Below are 23,479 nucleotides of genomic sequence, written 5' to 3' on the forward strand. Positions count from 1 at the left end.
TGCTTTGGCATTAAAGCATTCATCAATAAATAGGTCTCTGGAGTAGTCTTTGGCAGATGTCTCAAAAATTGTTGTGGAAAATATATTACAGGGGCCACCTGGACAGAAGGGTGATCAAGGTGCTACAGAGATAATTGATTATAATGGCAATATTCATGAAGCTCTACAGGTACGTAAACTTAACAAGGAATAGTTTAGCCTGTCTGCCAAGAAGCAGTTTGACGTCATTGTATTTTCCTTCTGCATAAACCATGAGAACTCTTTTTTTTCCCAGAGATTTGCTGAGTTTATTGATTAGGAATGTCTTGCTATATTTGGAAACCAGACTTGCTATTTGGTGTGAGAAAAACTGTTTTCTTGATACAATTTAGCTGAGTGAATTAGTCGCATTTCCCACAGAGGATATTGACGTCATCTAATGAGAATAATGCTGATTCATTGCTGTGTGGGAGTTAGTGCTGAATTCATGCAATGAACCACATACATAAGTTCAACAGAAGCATCTGCTTTTCAGTTCAACAGCTAAAATGTTAACATTTCTTTTTTCCTCTTTTCCCTTCCCCTCTTCCTATAAAATGCAAAGAGCAGAAAATTTGAGATTTGGAAAACATAACACGTGTGGTTCCTTTAGAAAGCTGTGGATTCAATCAGCAACTTGAGTATGTTAAATAGACAAAGCACCAATCTTCCCATTAGTTCGTTTCTAGAAACCTGTTTTGACAGGTATGCACAAAAGTTTGTAGGATTAAAGTGGGGTTGCAAAAAGAATGAATGAGTGTTTGCGTGAAAGCAAACTAACAAGATGACATATGTCGTTGCAGTCAAGGTGATTTACATTGCAGTGTAGTCAGATGCAAATTCTGTGCAGGACAACTCCACCAAAATGAATGGGTTTGCTTATGTGCAGCTGAAGACAGAACTTGGCTCATTGTGCACCTGATCATTTTCTCACTGAATCCAATGAACTTTTTCTTGCATTTACTTGGTGCAGATAGATGTCTGGCCAGTCATGTGCTCCTTTGCTCCTTTAAAGACTCCTTTGAAAATAAAAAAAACCTCACTGCCTTTAGTAAAAATCTAAAAGCCTGTATGTTTTTGAAGCTAAGCCCACTCTTATTGTGAGTGGCATCTGTGGGGAAGTTTACACAGGCATGTTCTGCATTTTACCCATCTCATTTGTTTCGCTCTTAAGAGAATTCAAAGACACATTTTTCAGTCTTTTAAATCAATCTCAGTGTTAGATGACTGAAGTAGCTTGGAAGTAATGTAGTATATTATCAGACACAGATTTACCAGGGGCTTTGGCCCCCATATTTCCTGTATTCTGTCTTTATATCCTCACTCCGGCATCAGTGTTACTTTTAAGCACTGTGTGAGAACACCTTGGAAAAGCTGCAGCGCATAAAGAAGCCTCAATAAGGGACTAAAGCCTACTGCAGTGGTTGAAACAGATGAGGAGGCCTTTTTCCTTTTGTAAATCATTTCAAATGTCATCACCTTCTGATCCAGGGCAACAAATAATTGATATCAGTGGGAATGTCTGTGCAAGGATGGTGTAAGTAAGATTATATAGGATCAGTCGACGATATCCTTGCCAAATCCAGTTCAGGCCTTTCAGACGGCAAGCACCTATTCCTAAGTCTCCTGGTGCCAAATTCTTAAGGGATCTGAGATTTGTGGCTTTCCCATAGAGCTATTGAGCACTTTCAGCATTCAGCACTGAACTGTGACCTTACACAGAATTTGGTCTGCTGGTTTAAGAAGTTGACAAGAGTTAGCAAGATCTAGACTGTCTGCATTTCTTAGAATTTAGCAATAAATCATCGAGCAGCTCAGAAGCTTTAGGATAATATAGTTACTCTGCATTGTGCTTACTGCTCAATTTCCTATGTCAGTGCAGAATGACATGTGAGTCCATCAGCACTGGAAATAGGGATCTTAAAATTATCATCATAGTTTGACAAGAGCCCTGCTGAGTGCATGTGGCTTTCACTTGTAGTACCAAATACAAAATGCATCTCTATCAAAATTGCTCTTCAGGCCTGCTCCTCAGAATTTCCTAAGGCTAAAGGCAGTAGCTGCAGGAGTTTAACTTTTGTAGAGGATCAGATGATTTAGATGTTGAAATCTGAATGTGCTGATGAAAATGAGCCTGTCAGTGTAATCATGCCAGCATTCTTTTGCAATGGTTATTTTATGTTTTCATGTCTATATAAACTGAATTTTTCAATTTTTAAAAATCTTTATATATTCCCATAAATACGTTATAATGCAAAATATATGATTATATTAAAATCATCTGTTAGAGAACAGTTTTCTGTATTTCTTTTTTTATGTACTTCTTATTGAGCAGGCTCCAATTTTCATGGCAAATGGAGATTCTTTTAGAGCTTAAAAGCAGGATTTGCAATCCATCCATTTGCACATAGGAAAAGAGATAAAGGCTAAATACTTCTCCTTCCATATATGCCAGAAGGTTCTTCACAGTTAATAGAAAAGCAAAGAGAGGCATCAGGATTCAGGATGTTTATTTTCTTTAAAAGCATAGACAAGCGTTTTGATTACTTTCAAACACTTTTTCACTTGCTTTTAGATTCTTATTTGTATGTATATATATATATACATACAAATATATATATATATACATACATATATATATGGTAGCAGATCAATCTAAAAATAATAAAAAAAATCATAATAATTAATAAAAGAAGCCTGTTGTCTTTCCAGGCATTTAAAGCAGATTTCAAAGTACTTATCAGTGTTTTTGTGGATCAGCATTTTCAGATTTAGAACCTAACTTTATTTTTGTGTATCTTAGTTCCTATAAAAAAAATAATTATGTTACACTTCTACTGTAGGAATTGTATTTTTTAGTTAAACTTTGGTGCAAAACTTGCAGAGATCCCAAAACAGGGGGGCAAGTCTTTTAATTATCATAGGAATTCATCCCATGTTTCTAAAAATCTTTTGGAAGACTTTTACTGTGATTTTACTGTTTGATCATCACCTACTCAATCACTTGAAATTCAGAAGAAACTACAGTCTTCACCTATGTAAAATCCTGATTGCCTTAGAAGCCAAACTGTGCAACGCTGGGAGTTAAGAATAACAGTGCTTTCTCTCTTATTTTTTGAAGATGTGGTATCTCCCTAGATGCAGTATAGGTTTTGTGGAGATACTAATTTTTACAAGCGGAATAATTTATATCCTTGTTCAATTTTGGTAATGTTGTCTCTTGTTAATACATTTTGCCAACAGAGGATTGCCACCCTCACTGTCACGGTAATTCCAATTGCATGATTTGCTGTGTGTTGTAGAATGTCTCTTTTATGTCATAACATGTTCGTCATTCTGCCAGTTCAGGACATGCCTTCCTTGGGTGCTGACCCAGCTCACCATCCCATGTACTTACTTGCTCAGTGCTCCCTTACCAGAGAGTTTGTTGTCAAAAGTCCTGCAATAGTGGAGCCAGTTCTGCTCCTGATGAATTAATGGCAAAACTTCCATTAATTTAAGAGACCTGGAAAATAAAGAATACAGTATTTCTGTAGGTACATATCTGAGCAGATTAGCTGCTTCGGACTTCTTGGCATACATTCTCATTTGCATGTGTCTGCACAGGAGTCCAGAAACAGGAAAGATGGGTTTTTAGTACCAAATGATTTTCAGTTATCCTCCTTATTTTCAGGGCAGAAGGATCACTCTTTTAAATTGGTTTGCAAAGAAACTTCATGTGAAGAGTTTTCTGAAAAAGACCCAGCTTAGTTAACTGTAAGTCAGGATAAGTACGAAGACTCAAGTACAGGCTCTTGACCCAACCTTATCAGACCTCAGAAAAAAATACCGATTTTTCAGCACCTATCCAGAATATGTGCAGAGGATTGTAAGTTCCAGTGCCCTGTTCTCCAGCCAATTCCCATGATACAACATCAGGACTATCACAGTCTCTGAGAGTACTGACACCAGCTAGGAGATGCTTATAATATTGCTGGATCAGCCTTCTCTTAAAGCAACAAGATTGGTATAAGCAAATTATTTTATTCTTCTCTTTGTTTTGAGTTATTCTCTCTAGATTTCTGTCACTCATTATCCTCTCATTAACGGAGAGGATTTATTTTTTCTTTTTATTTATTAAAACAAACCCAAACCTACTGTACAGCATCCAGTTCAATATTTTGTTCCTGAAATTGTATCTGCAACCTTAGGTAGAAGCAAAAGGAGTAGTTGCAACTTGCTCCCTAACAATTTCCTGAAGCACTGAGCATCCCCGAAGACACTTAGCATCTTTCAGCAGAATCCTCTTTGTAGGAGATTTCTTCTCACCTTGGAGTGCTCTAGATTAGGATGTGGCTGAGGCGGACTTTGGTCTCCCTGCCACTAACAGGAGCTTTGCCGTTTCATCAATGGGAGCAGCAGGACTTTCTTATAAAAGAGGAAATGCACTGCTGTTTTAACATTGTTTTTACTGGTACCCATCTGTTTGCTGAGAGTTGTCATAGATAAACAACTTGTTTGTATTTGGTCTTGGTTCCCTTTGTGCCATACATCTAACTCATGTTGTTCAGGTACCTATCTTAACATTCGACCTGCGTTTACATGGCAAGTCCTGCAGGAATTTCTTTTAAAACTTTGTGTATGTTTCTTTTTAGGGACCACCAGGACCACCGGGACCCCAAGGGTTGCAAGGTCCAAAGGTGATCTTCCTTATTTTGTCCACTTATGTTTTAGGAGTTGAGATATTTTCTAGTTTTCTCACTGCACGCGTGTATCTGGACTTCTCCCATACAGTATATTTACCTGAAATTGTATTGAGTACAGCATGCTTCCAACGTTGCACTCTGGCAATTTGAAATGTAGCTTCCCAGAAGTAGTACTTTGATTTCGTGCCATGCACAGGTGCACAATTGAGAGCTGGCAAAATTAACTGGTACAAAACCAGCGTGGAAGCATCTTCCTTGTGGATCTACTCTGAGGCTCATCGCTAGGATTTCTGCTGCAGAGAGTGATCTGTCTGTTTGCACAGTAGCTGCACCAGCAGACAGTTGTTCCTGTGCATCGCTTCTGGCTGGGTGGGAAGCAGTCTGAGTTTGGCCACAGTGCAAGTGCATGTCAACGTAGCTTCTGTATTACAGTAGTGCCCACCCAATGAAGCAATATTACAATATTTTGTAATCTCTGTAAAAATTATAACATGCATGTGTGGGCAGCATCCTGGCTGCAAATCCAGGGCTGCTAACCCCACATGTTGGGGCTGTGCACAGTACCAGAGCTATTAGTGAGCAGCCCACACAGAGACAATGAATACCATATGCTGCGCTGTTCCATAAAATTTAATAAATTTGCCTATACTTAAGAAAACAGAAAGTGTTGCATGTAGTGCAGTACTTATATTGGTTCTAAATTAGTCAAGATAGTTCTCCTACTTCTTAAATATTGAACATATCGTATCTTCTGCCAGCAACACTAAGCTCTTCCAAGAGTAGATATATGTTTCTTCAAAAACAGTACTAAGCATTTGAATTTCAGGCTTCATCTGTTATATCATATGGTAATTCATCCCATTTAACATGTTAATTGTTTTGAGAAATTGTAAAATATCAAATTTCTTCTTCTATATGAAAACCGATAATGGAACACACAGTTAAGCATGCAAGAGTTTCCACATTAGCACAAAGATTTCTGCAGCCAAGAGTATGTTGTAAAACACAGAGGAGTTGATGTGGGGAAGAGAGTGTCTTCCATCATCTGGTTGTTCGTTTCTGTTCAAAACTAATGACATAAAGCAGAATTCAACCTTACAAAAGTTTGTTGTCAATATCATAATCTATCCCCATCTTACTCCCTTGGGGAATGCTATACGGGGATCAGCACGTAGGGCAATGCAGTGAATGTGAACTCCTTCCCTGGTGATTTATGTTTGTCGGGAAAGAAAACACGAGGTCTCTGTCAACCCTACATATATCAGGGGCCGTGATTCAATACTTATTCCAGTAACGGACAAAGTTCCCACTTTCTTCCCCAGCCTTCTGGGGTTTCTTCTTCTTTTCTTTCTTTCTCTTACTTATTTTCTGATCTTTATGCAACTCAAAGTTTGTGAACTTTGAAACAGCTCTTTGACTGAGCTGTTTGTTCAGTGTTGCGCACAAGTATTGTATGTATATAGAATGTACACGAATAGTGTTCTCTGGTTTTGTTATTGCTAATTATGTATTAATTACAAACATTACTGACCAGTTTAATAAATTTAGTACTGCTTTTTCCATGAATGTCTTGAATAATTAGAAGATAATAATCCAATTCCATCTTACCTTTTGCAGGGTGAACCAGGATCCCCAGGAATTCCTGGAGTTGATGGGGAACAGGTAAACCACCTAGTGCAGATTGTATGAACAACCATGCATCATTTCAGAGGATTATTTCTGAGATCTCAAGTTGTAGGTTAGGCTTGTTATCCATATGATCATTATTGTGGTCCTGTGGTCACATAATGGCTGTGATTTTACATGTTAATAATGAAGGTCAATCCATAGCGTGACTTATTCTGCTTGTTAGGATCAAAGCTAGTGTTCTGTTCCTACAAACAACTTGCTATATAAATAAATACATATTTTAGGGTCCTAAAGGACTAAAAGGAGATATGGGTGAACCTGGAATGCATGGAGAAAAGGGAGGAATTGGACTACCTGGATTGCCAGTGAGTATGAATTAATTTTGGCTTAAATAAGTATATTTTTAATCTCTCCCTCTATCAGGAATTTCCACCAGTGCTGATAGATTGCAAGTTTGGACAAAAAGCACAGTGGAGAACAGTTCTGAGATTGTTCTGTATCTATCCTAGGAGGAGGTGAAACATTGTCAGAATTTTTCATTCTATTTATGGTCAAACAAAATACTGCTTAGGAAAGATAGAAATTAGTTGACATACTGATCAGATTTCCATCTCTCTTTTAGTGTATAATATAATGTGGGTAAATTTAGACTTGGTAAAGTTCAGGAGAAAGGAGCTGTTTTGAACACTTATCAGGAATCTCAGGTGAATTGATCTGGAATCTCAGGTGAATTGTCAGGAATTTTAAATCGAGAGGGAGAGAAAAGAAATATATAGGTACTCATGAGGTATATTATTCCTATACGTAGAAGTGGAAATTCTCAGTAAAAATAGAAATAATTCCCAAAATGTATCCATAGTGAAATGTGCCAACTTAAGGACTTCTCAAAAATATCAGGCCACAATTGGTAGCTGATAACATAAAAGAATGCCTTGGTACTTATTAACAGCTATTATTCAAGTGTCACCAAAATAAAGACAGTAATAAGAATAATAAATTCCATTATATGTGTTGTATAATTATTTTCATAAAATGATAATTATTTACAAACACATTATCATTCCTAGATGGATTGCTAATGAGATCTAAACTATTAATAAGTGCTGTTTTTTAATGATTTTATAGGGAGCCAATGGCATGAAAGGTGAAAAAGGAGATGCTGGTTTGCCTGGTGCTCAAGGCCCTTCGGTAAGTCTCAGTGTGCTGTTGCAGTGGACATAGTAGTCCAGCAATAGTGCTCTAGCTTTTAATTCTGAGGAACAGTTCATATTCGCAGCTTATCTTTCCAGACATTCTTGATGATTTCTATGCTTGAACTTTCACAGTATTTTGATTCATCATTTAGGTGTAGTCCATGGCCTTTTGAAAATTAAAGGACTTAAATATTTACCTTAAACAGCTAAATGCTTTTGAAGAAATGCTACAGATTCTTTTCAATTCTATTCCTTTGTCATAAACAACAGTCTTACTGAGTTCTGGCCCTCTAAACGATCAGAAATAAATGCAAAATAATAGTCAGAGATTAAATCAACAAAAGCAAACAGATCTATTTTAACACTTTGTATTATGGGGATCTATGGAAGTCCAGTGAGAAGCAGACTAGACTGGCTTCAGTGATGTCAGGAATCATGTCAGGAATCACAGAATCATAGGGATTGGAGGGGATCTCAATAGATCATTGAGTGCAACCCCCTGCTAAAGCAGGTCGCTACAATAGGTCACACAGGTAGGCAACCAGATGGGTCTTGAATATCTCCAGAGAAGGAGGAAACTCTATAACCTCTCTGAGCAACTGTACCAATGCTCTGTCAATCTCACAGTAAAGAAGTTCTTCCTTCTGTTAGTATGGAACTTCCCATCATCCAGTTTCTGCCCAGTTCCCCCTGTGTGACACAAGATAAAGACTTTCTTGATATAAAAAATTGGGGGAGGAAGTTCCAGTCTTGTGTATATTTGTGCTTAATTTTCTACATAAACCCTGCATAATTTTCTGCATAATTTTGATTTTTTTTGAATTTTTTTGAATTAATTTTTTTGAATTAATACACAAATGAAAATGTATTGTTGCTCTGTCCTTGCCCACTTGTAAATAATATTATCCACATATGAAAGCTTTTCAGGATCAGAACATCTTCCTGACTTCCAAAGCATTGTAAAACCATTAAAAAAAAAAACAAAAAACAACTCAATAACTTTTTTTTAAGGATGAGTAAAGTTATCAGAGGACAGTAAGCTACCCGCCTTGTTTATGCTGACATGCACTGAGTATTTGGTACATGAGCTCTGAGAAATGAAAAAAGTTTGTCATCACAGGACTCTGGGCACTCACTTCTCTTCAGCATATGAGTCTTTTGTTACATTTGTTAATTTGTCACAAATCAATTTGCTAACTCATTCACCTTGCTCTGCTTGATTTCTCTTTAAGAAAGGCTTTCCATTTTCAGAAGACTTCACAGATGGTGGAATCTCTCCATGTCTGAAAGCTTGTTTTGTTCTCTACTGTCACCACCAACAGTCTGTGTTGGTGAGGGGCTGAGTATCAGTCTGGAGACATGAATTAGCATCTTCACTGCCACCGTGCAGGCTACAATAGAGACCCTTTGGGGTTAAACCCTGGGAGAGAGTGGGGAGAGAGGTGACGCTGAATTGTAAATATCATCATGACATTCCCTTCTATGGATTCATTAAGAATACAGAAAAAAACAACGCAAAATAAGCATGAGCTACATGCCTGAGCAACCTGATCACCTCTGTTAATGACTTCAGGGAATTCTTGGTACAAGTGGGCTAAGCGGAATAAAAGGAGAGAAAAAGGGTAGTCTTGAAAAAGTGTGAGTTATTTAGTAACTTTTTCCATTCATCATTATTGGGAAAGAATTGCATAGCATCCTCAGCATCTTCTGCTCCTTTAGATTACATAGTACAGAGACAGCTAAGGAGCATATCCCATAAAATATAAAAGTTTGAGCACATCTTCTCAGTACTGCTTATTTTAGATATGGTTTTTTTTGCCCCATAATGTTCTAAAGTGTATCTTAAGAGTCTAGGAGCAAGAACCAGAGACAGGCATGTTGCCATATAGCACAGGCAATTCCACACTTCAGGCACCCCCGTCTTTCAAGTTACGGTAATTCCCATTTCTAAAACCCTTTCCTAGATATGCTGTTATGGTGTACCTTTGCAATGCTACATTTATAAGTACTTGCTTGCCAGCAGAAGAAGGATCAATCTGAGTTTTGGTATTTGTGGGGAATTTCTTCACTGTGTATGATTTAATCTCATTGTTTTGTTTTTTTTTTATCCATAGATCATAGGACCTCCTGGACCTCCAGGGCCACATGGTCCTCCGGGCCCTATGGTAAGTTTGGGAGGAAGAGAACAGACTGGGAAGTGCTTGAACTTATTTTAATGCTTGATTAATAGAATTCTGTGAGAGTCCATTAGAGGGGGGCCTAATTTAGGACCTTTAAGTATGTAGGAAGTGAGAAATAAATTGCACCTGCCTATGCTGGTGTAAACACGTTACTGGTCTGGTTCATTCTCTATATCAGGTGTTTACTGTTACTTTATTGGCAGCTGCATTTCATTTGCAAGAATAAAAGAACAGATGTAACTTGCACCCATATAGAGCAGCAAGCTCTTTTAAAAACTCATAGCATATTTTTGTAATTGAGCACGGTATCTTTATTTTCAGGGACCTCATGGCCTGCCTGGCCCAAAGGTAAATTAATGGCTGTCTCAAAAGTCATGTTCTTGATGTCTGTGAAGTGTCGTTCTTTGTTCTTTAATGCATGCATCTATGTTTTGTCTGATGTCGCATTCAATAAATGTTTCTGATATTCTTAAACCTTAAAGCAAATCTTAATACTAAGAGATAGCTTAAAAGATTTTAAATTTTCTGTGATTGCATCTGCTTAGTATTTCTCCTGAGCATTGGCTGAATCCATTTTTGTATTGAGATCTCTGCTATGGCACTAAATTATTTTGTTTCCTTGTGTTGGGCAAGTTACCAATCCTATTCTAATTGGGATTACTTCTGAACACAGAAGTGGTGTATGTTCAGGAGATGAGGTCAGAGAAACCCCTCTTCCTTTGTGCTCTCTTGCCTCTCCTACTTCTTCCAGTACGAGTGGCCTCTCACTTTGTTTGGTGCCATGCCCTCTGCTGACCAGTTCTGTCATGCACTGGACAAGTTCCCGGACACTAGCCTGTTTGTGTATTTGTATATGTTTTTCAACCCCAACCCTTGATGAGGCAGATTTTCTGAGCGTCTTTTACAGTGTGGTACATGAAGATGCACCGCAGGGACTCTATCAACATTCATGGGGCTGGTGCTGCTATGAGGAATGAGTCTTTTAATCATCACAGCTCCCTAATCACATGCACCTTTCTAAAAGAAATACAAGATGAGGAGGTCTTTCACTTAGCCTTTGGTGTGGCTTGTTTTAAGTTGCGAGAAAATCTTCACAGGCTTGACATATTGTAAGACTATTTGTGTCACCTTGGCAGAAGAATCTGGAGTTATTGATCATTTTTTGAACTCAGGTCTGTTCCATTTACATACCAGACCTGCCTTACTTCAGGCTTTTGGCCTAACACCCGGGCTTTTGTGAAACTTCTCAGGTCTGTTTCCAAAACTTCAGCATTTTCAGTGCTACTGCTCTGAAAGTCACATTGAGTCAAATGGAAGAAAAATTAAGAAATGGGTGCCAAGGAGGCACAGATGTCTGGAGTTACTTAAGGCAGCAGACTAGATCTCATTCTGAATTTTATTTTAAATGTATATGGTATAAAGTAGCATAATACATCAAAGGGAAGCCTAGGAATAAGGCCATGGGGAACAGCCTGGATGAAAAACACACACGTTTCTATTTCCCAGAAGAGGCAGGCACAGTCAATACCTTTTTTGACTGGGTAGCCCTCATGCTGGGGCAGATTTTTGTGATGTGAGAATGATTTATTGGAAATTGCAAGCCCACCATTATCCACTTAGTAACGTTTAATGAAATAACCTATGCATAATTTAACATTCACAACAAGACAGGTGCCATTTCTTATGTTGTTTAAGCCTCCCTGTATGAACACAGAAACTATGGACATCCAGAACAGCTTGATGCTGTATAATGTATGCTGCTGCTTTCAATTTGCTTGAGCTAAATTATCTATGCTTAAAGGTTTAAAATATCTTTAAATGAGATTTTGGTGCAAATTCCAGTTTGTCATAGGGAAAAATATTGATTCCTTCCAAAACAGGAGATCCGACTGTAGGAGACTTTCGATTTGATGCTTGATTTTCAGAAAGTTTTCTTTCTATTTGAATCATCCGTAGAGAGTGGGCTGTGGGATTTGAGGAAATCCTCAAAAGTGTGTGATTAATTCCAACTACCCAAACAAGGTGATAATTATTGAGAATCTGTTGCTCAGAAGTTTCCAGTATTTTCACACAGACATCAATCTGCATCAGATATCTCCCACATACTTTTTCCCAGGTCTATATCTGTAGGCTGAGAAGACTGAATGTGAGTCCCTGCTTTAAACTGGAATTTGCAGCTATTTCTGAGGCTGGCTTTTTCTATCCCAGCTTAAGCACCCATTATAGCACCAAAAATTTGGCATTTATACTTTTACATTTAGGGTGAACCAGGGTTAAATGGTCTTAAAGGATTGAAGGGTGAACAAGGTCAAAAGGGTGACAGAGGGCCCCTTGGTCTTCCAGTAAGTAAAAAATCCCAAATTTATTCAATTTCAGTGCAAATTGCAAACTTCTCTTTCTGCTTACAATGAACAACACTGGTTTGCTCTACAGCATATATAGAATAAGTTATGGTAGAGCCAAGCATCAGCCTGTTTTTGTTTGTCCAAGTCATGCTCTGTAACACCCGGTGCTGACAGGTTTTTTGTTACGTGTCAGTTGAAAGCATTCAGTGTCATGAGGATGCCATCAACCCCATTATATTCATCATTTTGTTATTTCAGTGTTGTATGGTGTTTGTGTTAAAACGGGCATCTCCCCTTCTTCCCCACACGTTCATTTATTCTTCCTCTGTAAAATGAAAAGGTCTAACTGAGCAAAGTTAAAAATTGGCTTAAGGGTTATTATTTTCTAATTATTTTTCTAGAAAATGGCTCTTCAACACTACTATATCACTTTTTTTCCCTCCCCTTCCTATTTTATTATTGTTTTTTTTTTTTTTTTTAAATTGGCCCACGTTATTCCCGATGCCCCGGGTAGACATACACGCTCCCAGCCTAGCGGCGGCCCATTCTCCTGCTATTCGCAGGTGACCCACCAGAGGTCCTCCCGTCCCCAAGGATGCCGACCCGGCCATGCCGCAGACCCGGGCGGAGCGGGGAGCAGAGTGGGAAAACTGGAATCGTGTTTGTTCCCCGGGGCCGCGCGTCCTGGGAATGAATGGGGCCATTGTAGGCAGGGCCCAGGCTTTGTTAGCTGCATAATGCGCTTAAATACTCCTTATCTCTCTTAGCATACGCTGTTGTGTTTTGCTTTGTGTAGTAGGGTATTCAGTATTGCCCTATTTACAAATTAGAAAGCAAGCAAGTAAATGACAAAGTAAATATTTGCGTGCTAAGGCTAAAAACACCCCAACTTCTGGTGTTTGGAGTAATTGTGTAGCTTCAGGTTTATTCTGGGCAAATGTGCTGCGGTGGGAAGGCAGGGGTGGGTCACTGGTCCTGTGTTAGTGTCAGAACCGCTGCGGGCTCCTGATGTTTCACGTGAATTTTTAACTAACATGCTGTAGTAATGTGATACCTGTCCCAGAACCCTGTCACAATTCGTACTGTACATTTGAATTATGTTTCTTCATCAGCACCACTTACTAATCTCACGTTCTTGTCACCCGTGTCGTACCCATCATCCATGCTTCCACCTAACCACACAGGGAGCATCTGGCTTAGACGGAAAGCCAGGACCCCGGGTGAGTCCCTCGTCTTTCCATGTCACTGTGTTACCCAGGCTGTGCACCGCCTGGAGGAATGAAGGCCAGGCATCGCAGGCATCTTCCGTGCTCTGTCACAGGCTTCAAGCAGCCTCCTAGGGCAATGTGTTGGGGAAAGAGAACCTGATTCATAGCAAAAAGATGCTCTCAGCCTTAGAAAAGTTGATATTTGGTTGGATAACTGCTGCACAACTTGCGCTGGTTGGGGTCTTGCTTACCTGAGCAAGGTTAGGGATTTGTTTTACATAGGAAAGCACGCTTGTTTTGTGCAAATATGGAAACAGTGAAGTGGAATCAGGTGTGCTGGGGTTCTACTGCAAGCATCGTTATATTTAAAACACGTCCTAGATTCCTTGTTTCTTGGTGGGATAAAATGAATGAAGTATGGATCACCATAACGGGGTGTGTCCACCCATAAAGTGGACATTTCAGATTTAATAAAAGAAAGAAAGAAACAAACAAAAAGTTTAAAAGTAAGCATTATTTGAACATTCAGCTTCTACTAGCCACATTTCTTTCAATAACTTTTAAAAATCTTTGTACAACTTCCATAAACTAATTCTAATCCAACTAGAAAAAAGTATGAGCTACTTTGTAGCATGAGAGCTTATAGGTTGAGTTTTGAAAGCCAAACAGATTTGTTTGCTCAGGTCCTAGCGCAATTAAATCTGCATTTTCATCTGGTGATGGCTGATTCCATATTAGTTTTTGGCTAGAAGACAGCTACTAAAGCTAAAGACTTGAAGGAGCTGGATCTCTCTCTTACCCTCTTGGCTTCCCTTCACAGGGTACAGATGGCCCAGTTGGTCCCCACGGCCCTGCAGGCCCTAAAGGAGACAGAGTAAGTATACAGTCTGTGTGCTTTTCTTTATGAAGACAGTGCCACAATTGCACTGTCATGTGGCTACTATTGCGTGCCCATATGCTACTAAATCAAACAATATCTCATCTGTGTGAGGATCAACCCAGAACTGTGTATGCATTCAAGTTACATGCACGTCTATGTTTGATTTCATAAGTCATTAACTTCGGAACTGGTATTTTGTAATTACTAATTGGTAAAGACCTTACAGGAGTGTCATATTTACAGTGTTACGTGGGACATAATTTTGCTTAATTTCACCAATTAGTGTAAATAGTTTGAGAGAATAAATCAGATGATAAGAGTGATCTTGGCATACAAATATGCAAAGGCAAAAAAAAAAAGCATATTATGCAGTTATTTGCATTACATTTTTTTATCTTGAAAAACACTAACTTCTATAAATCTAAAACTTTCTTCTTTTTCTCAAGCACAGAAAATAGGAACCCTCCTATTTAATTTGAAATATTCACAGTAAATTTTCTCCAATGAGAATAAGGTAGTGCTCTTAATCTTTAACGATGAGTCTGTCATCTTTAACAATCCTACTGTGAACTTGTACAACAACAAAGCATAAGTGATACCTTACACTAAAACCTCCACAGAGCTTCCAGCCCAGAATTATGTCTCTTTGAATTTCTCAGTTTAACAAAACAGCTGTGTTGAAACAACTTCAGACTTGCTGCATTAGGGACATGGCCATATGGCTTAGGTCCAGTTAACTCAAACAGCAGTACATCAGACAAAGGTATGCATGACTCAAGCATTCATTTCTACAGAAGTGTTTGTTGGGGAATAAATACAGGATGTGAAGCATGGTTCCAAAACAGGGACAGTGTCTTGAAGCAGGCTCATTAATGGTTAGGGCTTGAGTCCTTTTTTTTTCTTTGGGGATTACAAATTCAAATCTTTTTTCAACTAAAACAACTTTTTTTCCTATCAACTCTGTGGAAATTTCCACATATTCTGCATTTCCAAAAAAAAATTTAGATGAGAGATATGTATAGAAATAAATAGAGATATCGTATTCACAGATTATGAACTTCAGTTATGAAGGTTGTTCCAACACCTGAAATTTCCATTAAAAACAAAGTGTTATGATATCAACTATTTGTCTAAAGTATGGAAAATGACTACAATTGTTCTTCCTTATGCAATTCTCCAAGGTCATAATAAATCATACAGCTGGATCTAGAATTAGCCCTTTCATGGCTGTTGACAAGAAGTAGTTACAAAGGAGACAGGAGCTGCTGAGATGTAAATCAGTTCAATAATTCCATTTGCGTGCAAAGACTGATTTGCAAAAAATACCGAAACTAAGATGTGCACACCCACTATTCTCTGTGTAGTCAAAATGAATGGAATTCACTAGAAAGATGGATTTATTTTTCCAAGCAGACATCTAGTCTGATTACTGCTTGTAATCCTTTATTTAATAATTTAATGTTGTTTGGAAAGAGGATGTGTGTATATAATGGTCATCTGATAGGTGCCTGATCTTGATAAATGTCTTGTTATGTAAATAACAAATGATGTATTTTTAACACAGTCTCATAACCTGCACTTGCAGCTGTTGAACTTGTTTATGTGAAAGCAGGATGAAAACATGTTTTGACTGCAGATTTCAGATTGCACCTTTTAATTAATAATAGTGCACAAAGCCACCACTCTGCCACTGAACAGGAGCACCTGTTTCCCTGATGATAAGAAAAACCTTGGGATAATATTAGCCTAGAAGGGCACTAAGGAGCACTAACATGAAACAGCCACATTCTTAAAGCCACATTATTTTAAGTTTGGAAAGGTAATCTCACTTTAAGAGACTACCTGCAAAATGCTGGTCACTATTCATTTATGACTACTTAAAAATTAAGGAAACGAAGTATAATCAAACAAAAGCCTAATGATGTTGTATATAGAAACCACGGCTTCATTGTCACTTAGGCAACATTTGAGGCAATGATTAATTGCTCTTCTTAGGTAGAACAGACTTGTACGAATTAGCATTGGTTGGCTGGTTTTAAACTTAACTATTTAATTAAAATAGAAAATATCAGACAGTCCTTTATAAAAAACTTATTTAGATGGTGTAAAAGTAGAACAGGGATACACTGCAAGTCACTAGAAAATAGGAAAATAAATATTAGAATAATTGTGCTATTAACTCACTGCTTAGCCATGTAACTTCTTCTCTTCACTTTAAGCTGTTATAGAAAGTGAACATAGAATCATATCATCTTAGAATCATAGAATGGCCTGGGTGGAAAAGGACCACAATGATGATCTCGTTTCAACCCCCTCGCTATGTGCAGGGTCACCAACCACCAGACCAGGCTGCCCAGAGCCACATCCAGCCTGGCCTTGAATGCCTCCAGGGATGGGGCATCCACAACCTCCTTGGGCAACCTGTTCCAGCGCGTCACTCAAGGATGATACTGGTGAACGTTTCTGTGCTGAGTTTGTGTATTTCTCTTGGTAGGAAGAAAAACGGCAATTAATAGTACGAGAAACCAATTATGCAGTCTTATGTAATCCATATCATATTCACCTGTGATTCAGGTGGCTAAACTGAAATAGGAGCAAGTCTGCAGGTTTTGTTCTCTGGGTGTTGATGAGTCCAGAGGAGGACTGCTGAGATGATCAGAGGGCTGGAGCACCTCTCCTATGAAGAAAGGCTAGGGGAACTGGGCTTGTTTAGCTTGGAGAAGAGAAGGCTCTGGGAAGACCTCATTGTGGCCTTCCAGTACTTGAAGGGAGCAAGGAGGGGGAACAGCTGTTTACAAGGGTGGATAGTGATAGGAAAGGGGGAATGGTTTTAAACTGAGACGGGGGGGGGAGGGAAGGTTAGGTTAGATAGTAGGAGGAAGTTCTTCACACAGAGGGCAGTGATACACTGGAACAGGTTGCCCAAGGAGGTTGTGGATGCCCCATCCCTGGAGGGGATGTGGCTGGATGTGGCTCTGGGCAGGCTGGTCGGTGGTTGGTGACCCTGCACATAGCAGGGGGTTGAAACTAAATGATCATTGTGGTCCTTTTCCACCTAGGCCATTCTATGAATTCTCTTTCAAGAAAAAAAACTTAAAACCATTTCTGCACTTGGCAAATGTGAATCCCCAAAGGGAAAAGTTTCTCGTGATCACTCGGGCAGCATGCCTGTGACAATTCATCAATCTTATATAATCCATAAGCATTCAGGACCTCATCTGATATTCCAAACACATCTCAGCATGTGCTTTGGATTGGAGGCAAAAATTGTGAGATACAGTTCTCTGAATATATTCTTACATAACAGATGTGACTATTTCCCTAGTCTGATATGCTAAGTGTTCTGTATTTTTATGTCTACCATATGTTTAGGCTGTCTTGTGGGGACTTTGTACAGTCATCTTTGCTGTTCGAGATTGGAAAAAAGAAAGATACTTAACCAGTCTTGACGTGCTTCAAGTATCTGTCAAACAGTTTTGTAGCTGCTATATAGATAGGTCAGCACATTAGTTTCTTCTCAGCAGAAAGTTTTAAAGCTGCAGGGGATTTTCTGCTTTGTAAATGAGCTGTTGCTTCCCAGTGAGTCCTACTGCACTGCCACGGTATCCATCCTCAGCACTGCTCAGAATGGGCTGAAGATTTACAGAACAAAGAAAGGTTGGGCATTACACATTTGAACTTCTCTGCACTGCAATGCAGACAGACAGCATCAGTCACCATAAAAATGTGAAGTATCTAAAACAATCAAATGTCAGTTTCTCTGACAAACTCCTTATTGCTGTGATTATTCAGCAGCAGACTCAGACTCTCAGTTTATCCTGGTGCCTACTGTTTTGTATTATCCTGTCAATGCAATCTAGACTTAGCCATGCTCTTTTAGAGCTGGGCTAAGGGACTTGGTTGTGCAGGTGCACTACACTATTAATTAGGCATATATACATAATTGCCCTGGTTTTAATAACGAAGAATGATGTATTAATACTAAATAATGATTTAGTACCAATGGTGCGGTCACCCTCGCACGGGTTAACGCTTACCAGCTCAGCAAGTTTTGCTCCATCATCAATCTTGATGATCTTCTGGAGAGCACAGATGATTGGTACTGGCATTCTGAAATCGGTCATCTAGAAATTTCATTTCATATGGAAAAATTTCTCTGTATTGTATTGCAAAATGATTTTCATAGCATCCCTCTAGATGCTTCTTCTATGGTTTTTAGTGTGGAATTAGATCAGGGTTCTGGAGGAGTCCCTTTAATTGTTTTTGCTGCACAGCAATAGAGTCTTAATTTAATAAAGCAGAGTATTCATATCATTAATCTAGATTCCAGTAGGGCAGTTAACAACATGGTACAGTATATAGGATAATCCCAGCAATGTCACTGGGAATAGCACTGCCTGCTTAAATGCAACCTTTGATTGACGTATTACTTTTGCCTGTCTCAGCTGCTGTGCTGGAACTTTTACTGAGCGCAGTGTTGCAACTCTTACAGGCTTGATATTGAAATCAGTGCAAATTCAGTTTGAAAAGTGTTTTCAGTCACTACGTTGTTTGAAAATAAATATCATATGCACAGAAAGTCACTTTGTCTGGAATGTAATACATGTTTCCTCCCCACCCCTGGATCATTTAACGAAGCTAACAGAGCTTGGATATTTTTTGCTCTGAAGATTTAGGAGCTTATAAGTTTTAAGGTAAAGAAAGCACTTCATAGACATTGTTTAAGCCAGACAATATTTTTGTTTGTTCTGTATTCTGTTCTTAGGGTGAAAAGGGAACTGTAGGTGACCCTGGACCCAGAGGACCCTATGGCTTGCCTGTAAGTTGTATGTTGTTTGTACCTGTTGTGCTTTTCAGCACTCCTTGATTAACCTGTGTGCTCTGTGATCGCTTTTGACCTAGCGATATAACTGGTTGGAAAAGAAAAAGCTAGATAATAATCCCTGCCAATGCAAGGTCACTGGCTGGTGCCTCAGAGGTAGGTTCCTGCTCATGCCTGTGGATATGCAAAAGTAAAGAAAAAAGACCCACCATTAAGCAGCAAGTGAGAGGAAATCCGGAATTCAGGTGCTCCTGTTTGTGCAGTTTGCAATCTGGGCTGTCAGGGAATAAAGCAGCAGGACTTGAGGATGAAAGCTCTGATTTCTGGAATCAGAGTCAATAAAGTGTTCGTATTTCCTTGCTGCAAGGCTACTTTGCTATATTATTTTGTTTGACACTACAGAGACATCAGTTTTAATGCTGTGCATTGTGCTCAGAAGGACTTTGAGGAAGAAGTTGGTTGTTGATCGTTCCTGGATGGAGATAGTATGTGTTAAACCCAACATGTAAAAGATATTGGCCAGTCCTAAAATATGAGTGAGAACTTCCTTTGCCTGGATGAGTGTAACCCTGCTGAAAGGAATCGCTTACTTTGCTGGTGGTCAGGTGTGCGCATGTGTGTGTCTCACCAGTACACTGACACAAGGAAAGCTATGCCACTGTGCTGCTCCAGGCAACAGAACCAGCCTCTCTGAGAGCTTGCAGCACCTCCATACCCTCTCCAGCCTAATCTGTTTGGGCCAAAATTAATTTAGGTGGAATACAGGCTTGGGATTTAATTGGATGCATTTAATTGGATCAGGAGTCAATGAGAAGAGACAGTTTCAGGCTCTGTGGAATGCTGGATTAGCTTGCAGCACATGCTTACAGGAGGATCATTTTTTGTGAGTTAATTAAAAATAAAAAAAGGTATTTTCTGTTTCTCCTTGTGATCTATTTTTAGCCTGCTCCTGGAGCCTGCCTACAACCCACAGCACCATTTTACAGTCAAGTTATCAGTTTCTGGAAATGTTAAACACTGACTGCCACATCCTTCCCTAATGGCAGTGCTGTGTGTGTGCTCTGAGCTGCGCTGCTGCGGCTGCAGGGAGCAAGTGCAGTGCTGGGCATGGAGCTGGCCTCCGGTAGCCAAGCTTAGGGACACTAACAGAGCTTATGTGGTTCTTTGGCAGGGCAAAGATGGCGAGCCTGGCCTTGATGTAAGTAATATGAATGAACAATGCCTCACAATGGTAGGTAAGCGTCTTGCAAGAAATAGCTTACAGATAAACACGTTTGTTTCCATTTAGTGTGCATGCAGTACCTACAAAGAGTGCACTAAATGCTGCATTTGCCGTTTTTCTATGATAAAGAGAACCAAGGCTATGCAATGTGTAGCCCTTGCCTGCAGACCTTGCCAGAAGTAATGCTTAGGAATAAGAGTAGTTGCTCCTTTGGAAGTCAAAATACTGCCACAGTCAAACCTGTGACTCACTTGGAACAGAGCAAGGCGTTACTAACATTTGATCAAGTAAATTTATCACTAAATAAAGGCAATTATTTCATAACTTCCAAGTGATACATTTAAAATTTTAGACCCTTTCTTTGGCACGCTAAAAAAGACTTGCTGAAAGCTTTTGCCTCACGTCCATGGAAATCCCTAACTTGGAGGAGTCTTCTCCATAAACTCACACGTAGGTGACAAAGCATGAACCATTTTGAGTGATCTGATTCTTTTCCTTTACTGGCAAAATGATGTTGCAGACACCATGGACTTGTTTCACATGCTCTCATGTGCATGCATGTCAGTGCACAAAGCACGTGTATATACAAAGCATGTTGCGAGGTCACTTTTTTTGCACATTTTCCAAGTATTTAAAAGCTTAACTTGCATGTGAATAGAAGTCGACCTACCTTTGTCCCTTCTTTTTATAGGGTTTCCCTGGTCCTCGAGGAGAAAAGGGTGAAATAGGAGAAAAGGGAGAAAAGGTGACCGCAGTGTTATTAACTGTTGCTTGGTTCCTTGGACCAGTCAGCTCTGCTGTCTTTATTCCATAAATCATCCCATTAAACCTGATCTTTGTTTTCCCTGTGTGCCAAAAGGCAGCTCACAGATGTGCACTAAACAAAATCCTGTGTTAGAAAGATCATGAAAATTTATGCACAGAATGAGTGCTACCAATGTGTGCCAAAGCACATCTTGTTCTTAGGCTCGCTTTCTCCACCCATCTTACACTTGTTGAAAGTCCTTGTCAGCCTGAAACTTTTAATGCAGACATCACCGAAATGAGTAATTTTGGTAGTAATGTCATACAGGAGAGTCAGAGCCTCGGCAGTATTTCAGTGTGACTGCTGACCCCAGCGCATTGTGCCTGCACACGCTGCCTGTCCCATACCGAGTGGCAAAGGACAGGAACTGTGCTAATCTTTACTATTGACAGCGGCTTATTTACAGTTAAGATAAGTACTCAGTGATGCTTGTGGACTGAAATCTTACACTACATTTCTGGTAAACCAACCCAACAGTGTGGGTAACAGAAGAGGCCTGATGTCATTTTCACTGTACAGACATGGTGGCATGGAAATTGTTCAGTAAAATGTAATTTAGGACCAAATGATGTAGAGAAATACTCTATTCAAACAAGTTGAGACTAACTGATTTCTAGTTAGGTAACTTACTTCAGATTGAAATGTAAAAATTAATATCATGACCAAAACGCTGTGAGAATGATGCTTGTTTTTCATTGATACATCTTGGTAGGCGAGTAGCTCATTACATCAGTTTTGAGAATAAATTCTAGGCCAGTGGTTTTTGTTTTAGTGTGTTGACAGCTCAAGAGTCAGTGTTTGCATTATAATGTCTGCTTAACTTGGCTGTAAAAAAAAAAAAAAAAGAAAAAAATACTATCTCCCATTACTTCTACAAAATTACAGTCCAGCACAAAAACATTTGTACAATTGGTTTTATATTTTCAAGTTTTACGAGTAGAAGTCTATTATTTATTAAAAATCATTTCTTATGTACTGCATCCTGCTTCAGTAAAGAAGTTTTAGAAAACTACTAAAAAGAGAATGGCGATTCAAATTCCACATTCAACTTTCCTACTGCCAAAAAGGAAAAAGCTTTAAGAAAAGATGTTACGTGCGTAGGGCAGGAAGGGAGCCCTTATCCAAAAGTGCAGTTGTCTTTTGATATAAGGGTTGTCAGAAGAGTACTGAGGTGTCAGCAGGATGGCTGGGAAGGCATCATCCTATTCCCTGTATCTCCTGTGCTGCCACAGCTCTGCATGTGGGGCCACAAAGATGATGAGGGGCCTGGAACATCTCCCTTATGAGAAAAGGCTGAGACCTGGGACTGTTCAGCCCGGAGAAGACTGAAAGGGGAGCTTATCAATGCTTATTAATATCTGAAGGTGTCAAGTGAGGCAGGGCTCTTTTCAGTTGTGCCCAGCAACAGGACAAGAGGCAATGGGAACTGGCACATAAGAAGTTCCATATGAACACAAGGAAGAACTTCCTTATGGTGAGAGTAACAGAGCACAGGACCAGGCTGCCCAGACATGTTCTGGAGCCTCCTTTTCTGGAGCCTCCTTTTCTGGAGATATTCAGGACCCATCTAGACTTTCTTGTGTGACCTGCTATAGGAAACCTGCTTTAACAGGGGGGCTGAACTCTATGAGGTCTCTTACAACCCCAACAATTCTGTGACTGAAGACTGTGGCAGCCTGACTGCCTGATCTTTTACAGAAGTGCCACAAACTGGTGTTTTTCTATAGGTGATGAGGAAGGATAGGAAAGAGACCTTTTGTTTTCTTATTCATCTGCATGTCTTTTCACACTCTATTTCTGATGGAGCTCTATAGGTGTTGGTAAGGACATTAAGTACTTGATGAGTGCTCAGTCCATGGGAAAACTGGTCACGTCTTCAGGAACTCAGACTACTCTCTACACGTATGAGTGCTGTGTTGGTTCAGATAGGATCACAGGTTTGCCATGCAAAGTTTGGAGTATAACTAGTCACCTGCTGACTTATAACACAGCAAGTTAATGAAATAGAGCTCCTAAAAACATGAAGGAGTTGGAAATCAAACTGTACTATCTGTTGTTATAATCATTTTTAAGCATGTCCATGCTTTGTGCTTACATCTACTCACAGTAAACATATCTGTGTTGCAGTGAGCGCAAACAAAGTGAGATTTGACCCTAAAGCTGTTAAGATTCTGTGCTATAATGCCACGCTTCTGGGTTTAACATGAAAACACAACCGACTTGTGCTTTTTATATATCACAGCCTTACAATTTGGTACAGAAGGGTAATGTTTGGGTTGCTTTTTTCTAAGTATCATCCTGAAACTTTTTGGCACACAGAAAAGATAAACAAGGAACTTTGCCTATCATGTCACAAGTGCAATATGTTTTGTTCACGGAAAAGATATTTTTTCATTCAAATGTGCCAAGTATGCTACGATGCTGAATGAATAATGTGCTTTCCTCTCTATTTAAACGTGTTACAGCTAATAGTTTTTTTAATTTGTGTAAAA

General features: G+C 39.3%; 1 protein-coding gene across 1 annotated transcript in view; it reads left to right on the forward strand.

Annotated features, from left to right (window-relative positions):
• The window catches only part of COL25A1 (collagen type XXV alpha 1 chain), a 60,046-nt gene extending 36,567 nt beyond the window's left edge, over positions 1–23,479 (forward strand). The window contains exons 12-25 of the mRNA XM_031553071.1: positions 92–169; positions 3,262–3,285; positions 4,653–4,697; positions 6,321–6,365; positions 6,617–6,697; positions 7,458–7,520; positions 9,640–9,690; positions 10,027–10,053; positions 11,967–12,047; positions 13,235–13,270; positions 14,079–14,132; positions 18,904–18,957; positions 20,132–20,158; positions 20,874–23,479. Of these exons, the coding sequence (XP_031408931.1) occupies positions 92–169; positions 3,262–3,285; positions 4,653–4,697; positions 6,321–6,365; positions 6,617–6,697; positions 7,458–7,520; positions 9,640–9,690; positions 10,027–10,053; positions 11,967–12,047; positions 13,235–13,270; positions 14,079–14,132; positions 18,904–18,957; positions 20,132–20,158; positions 20,874–20,996 (789 nt within the window). The 3' untranslated portion in view covers positions 20,997–23,479. The remainder of the gene's footprint in view (positions 1–91; positions 170–3,261; positions 3,286–4,652; positions 4,698–6,320; positions 6,366–6,616; positions 6,698–7,457; positions 7,521–9,639; positions 9,691–10,026; positions 10,054–11,966; positions 12,048–13,234; positions 13,271–14,078; positions 14,133–18,903; positions 18,958–20,131; positions 20,159–20,873) is intronic.

Source organism: Meleagris gallopavo, chromosome 4 (genome assembly GCF_000146605.3).
Source record: "Meleagris gallopavo isolate NT-WF06-2002-E0010 breed Aviagen turkey brand Nicholas breeding stock chromosome 4, Turkey_5.1, whole genome shotgun sequence".
NCBI classification, from domain to species: Eukaryota; Metazoa; Chordata; class Aves; order Galliformes; family Phasianidae; genus Meleagris; species Meleagris gallopavo.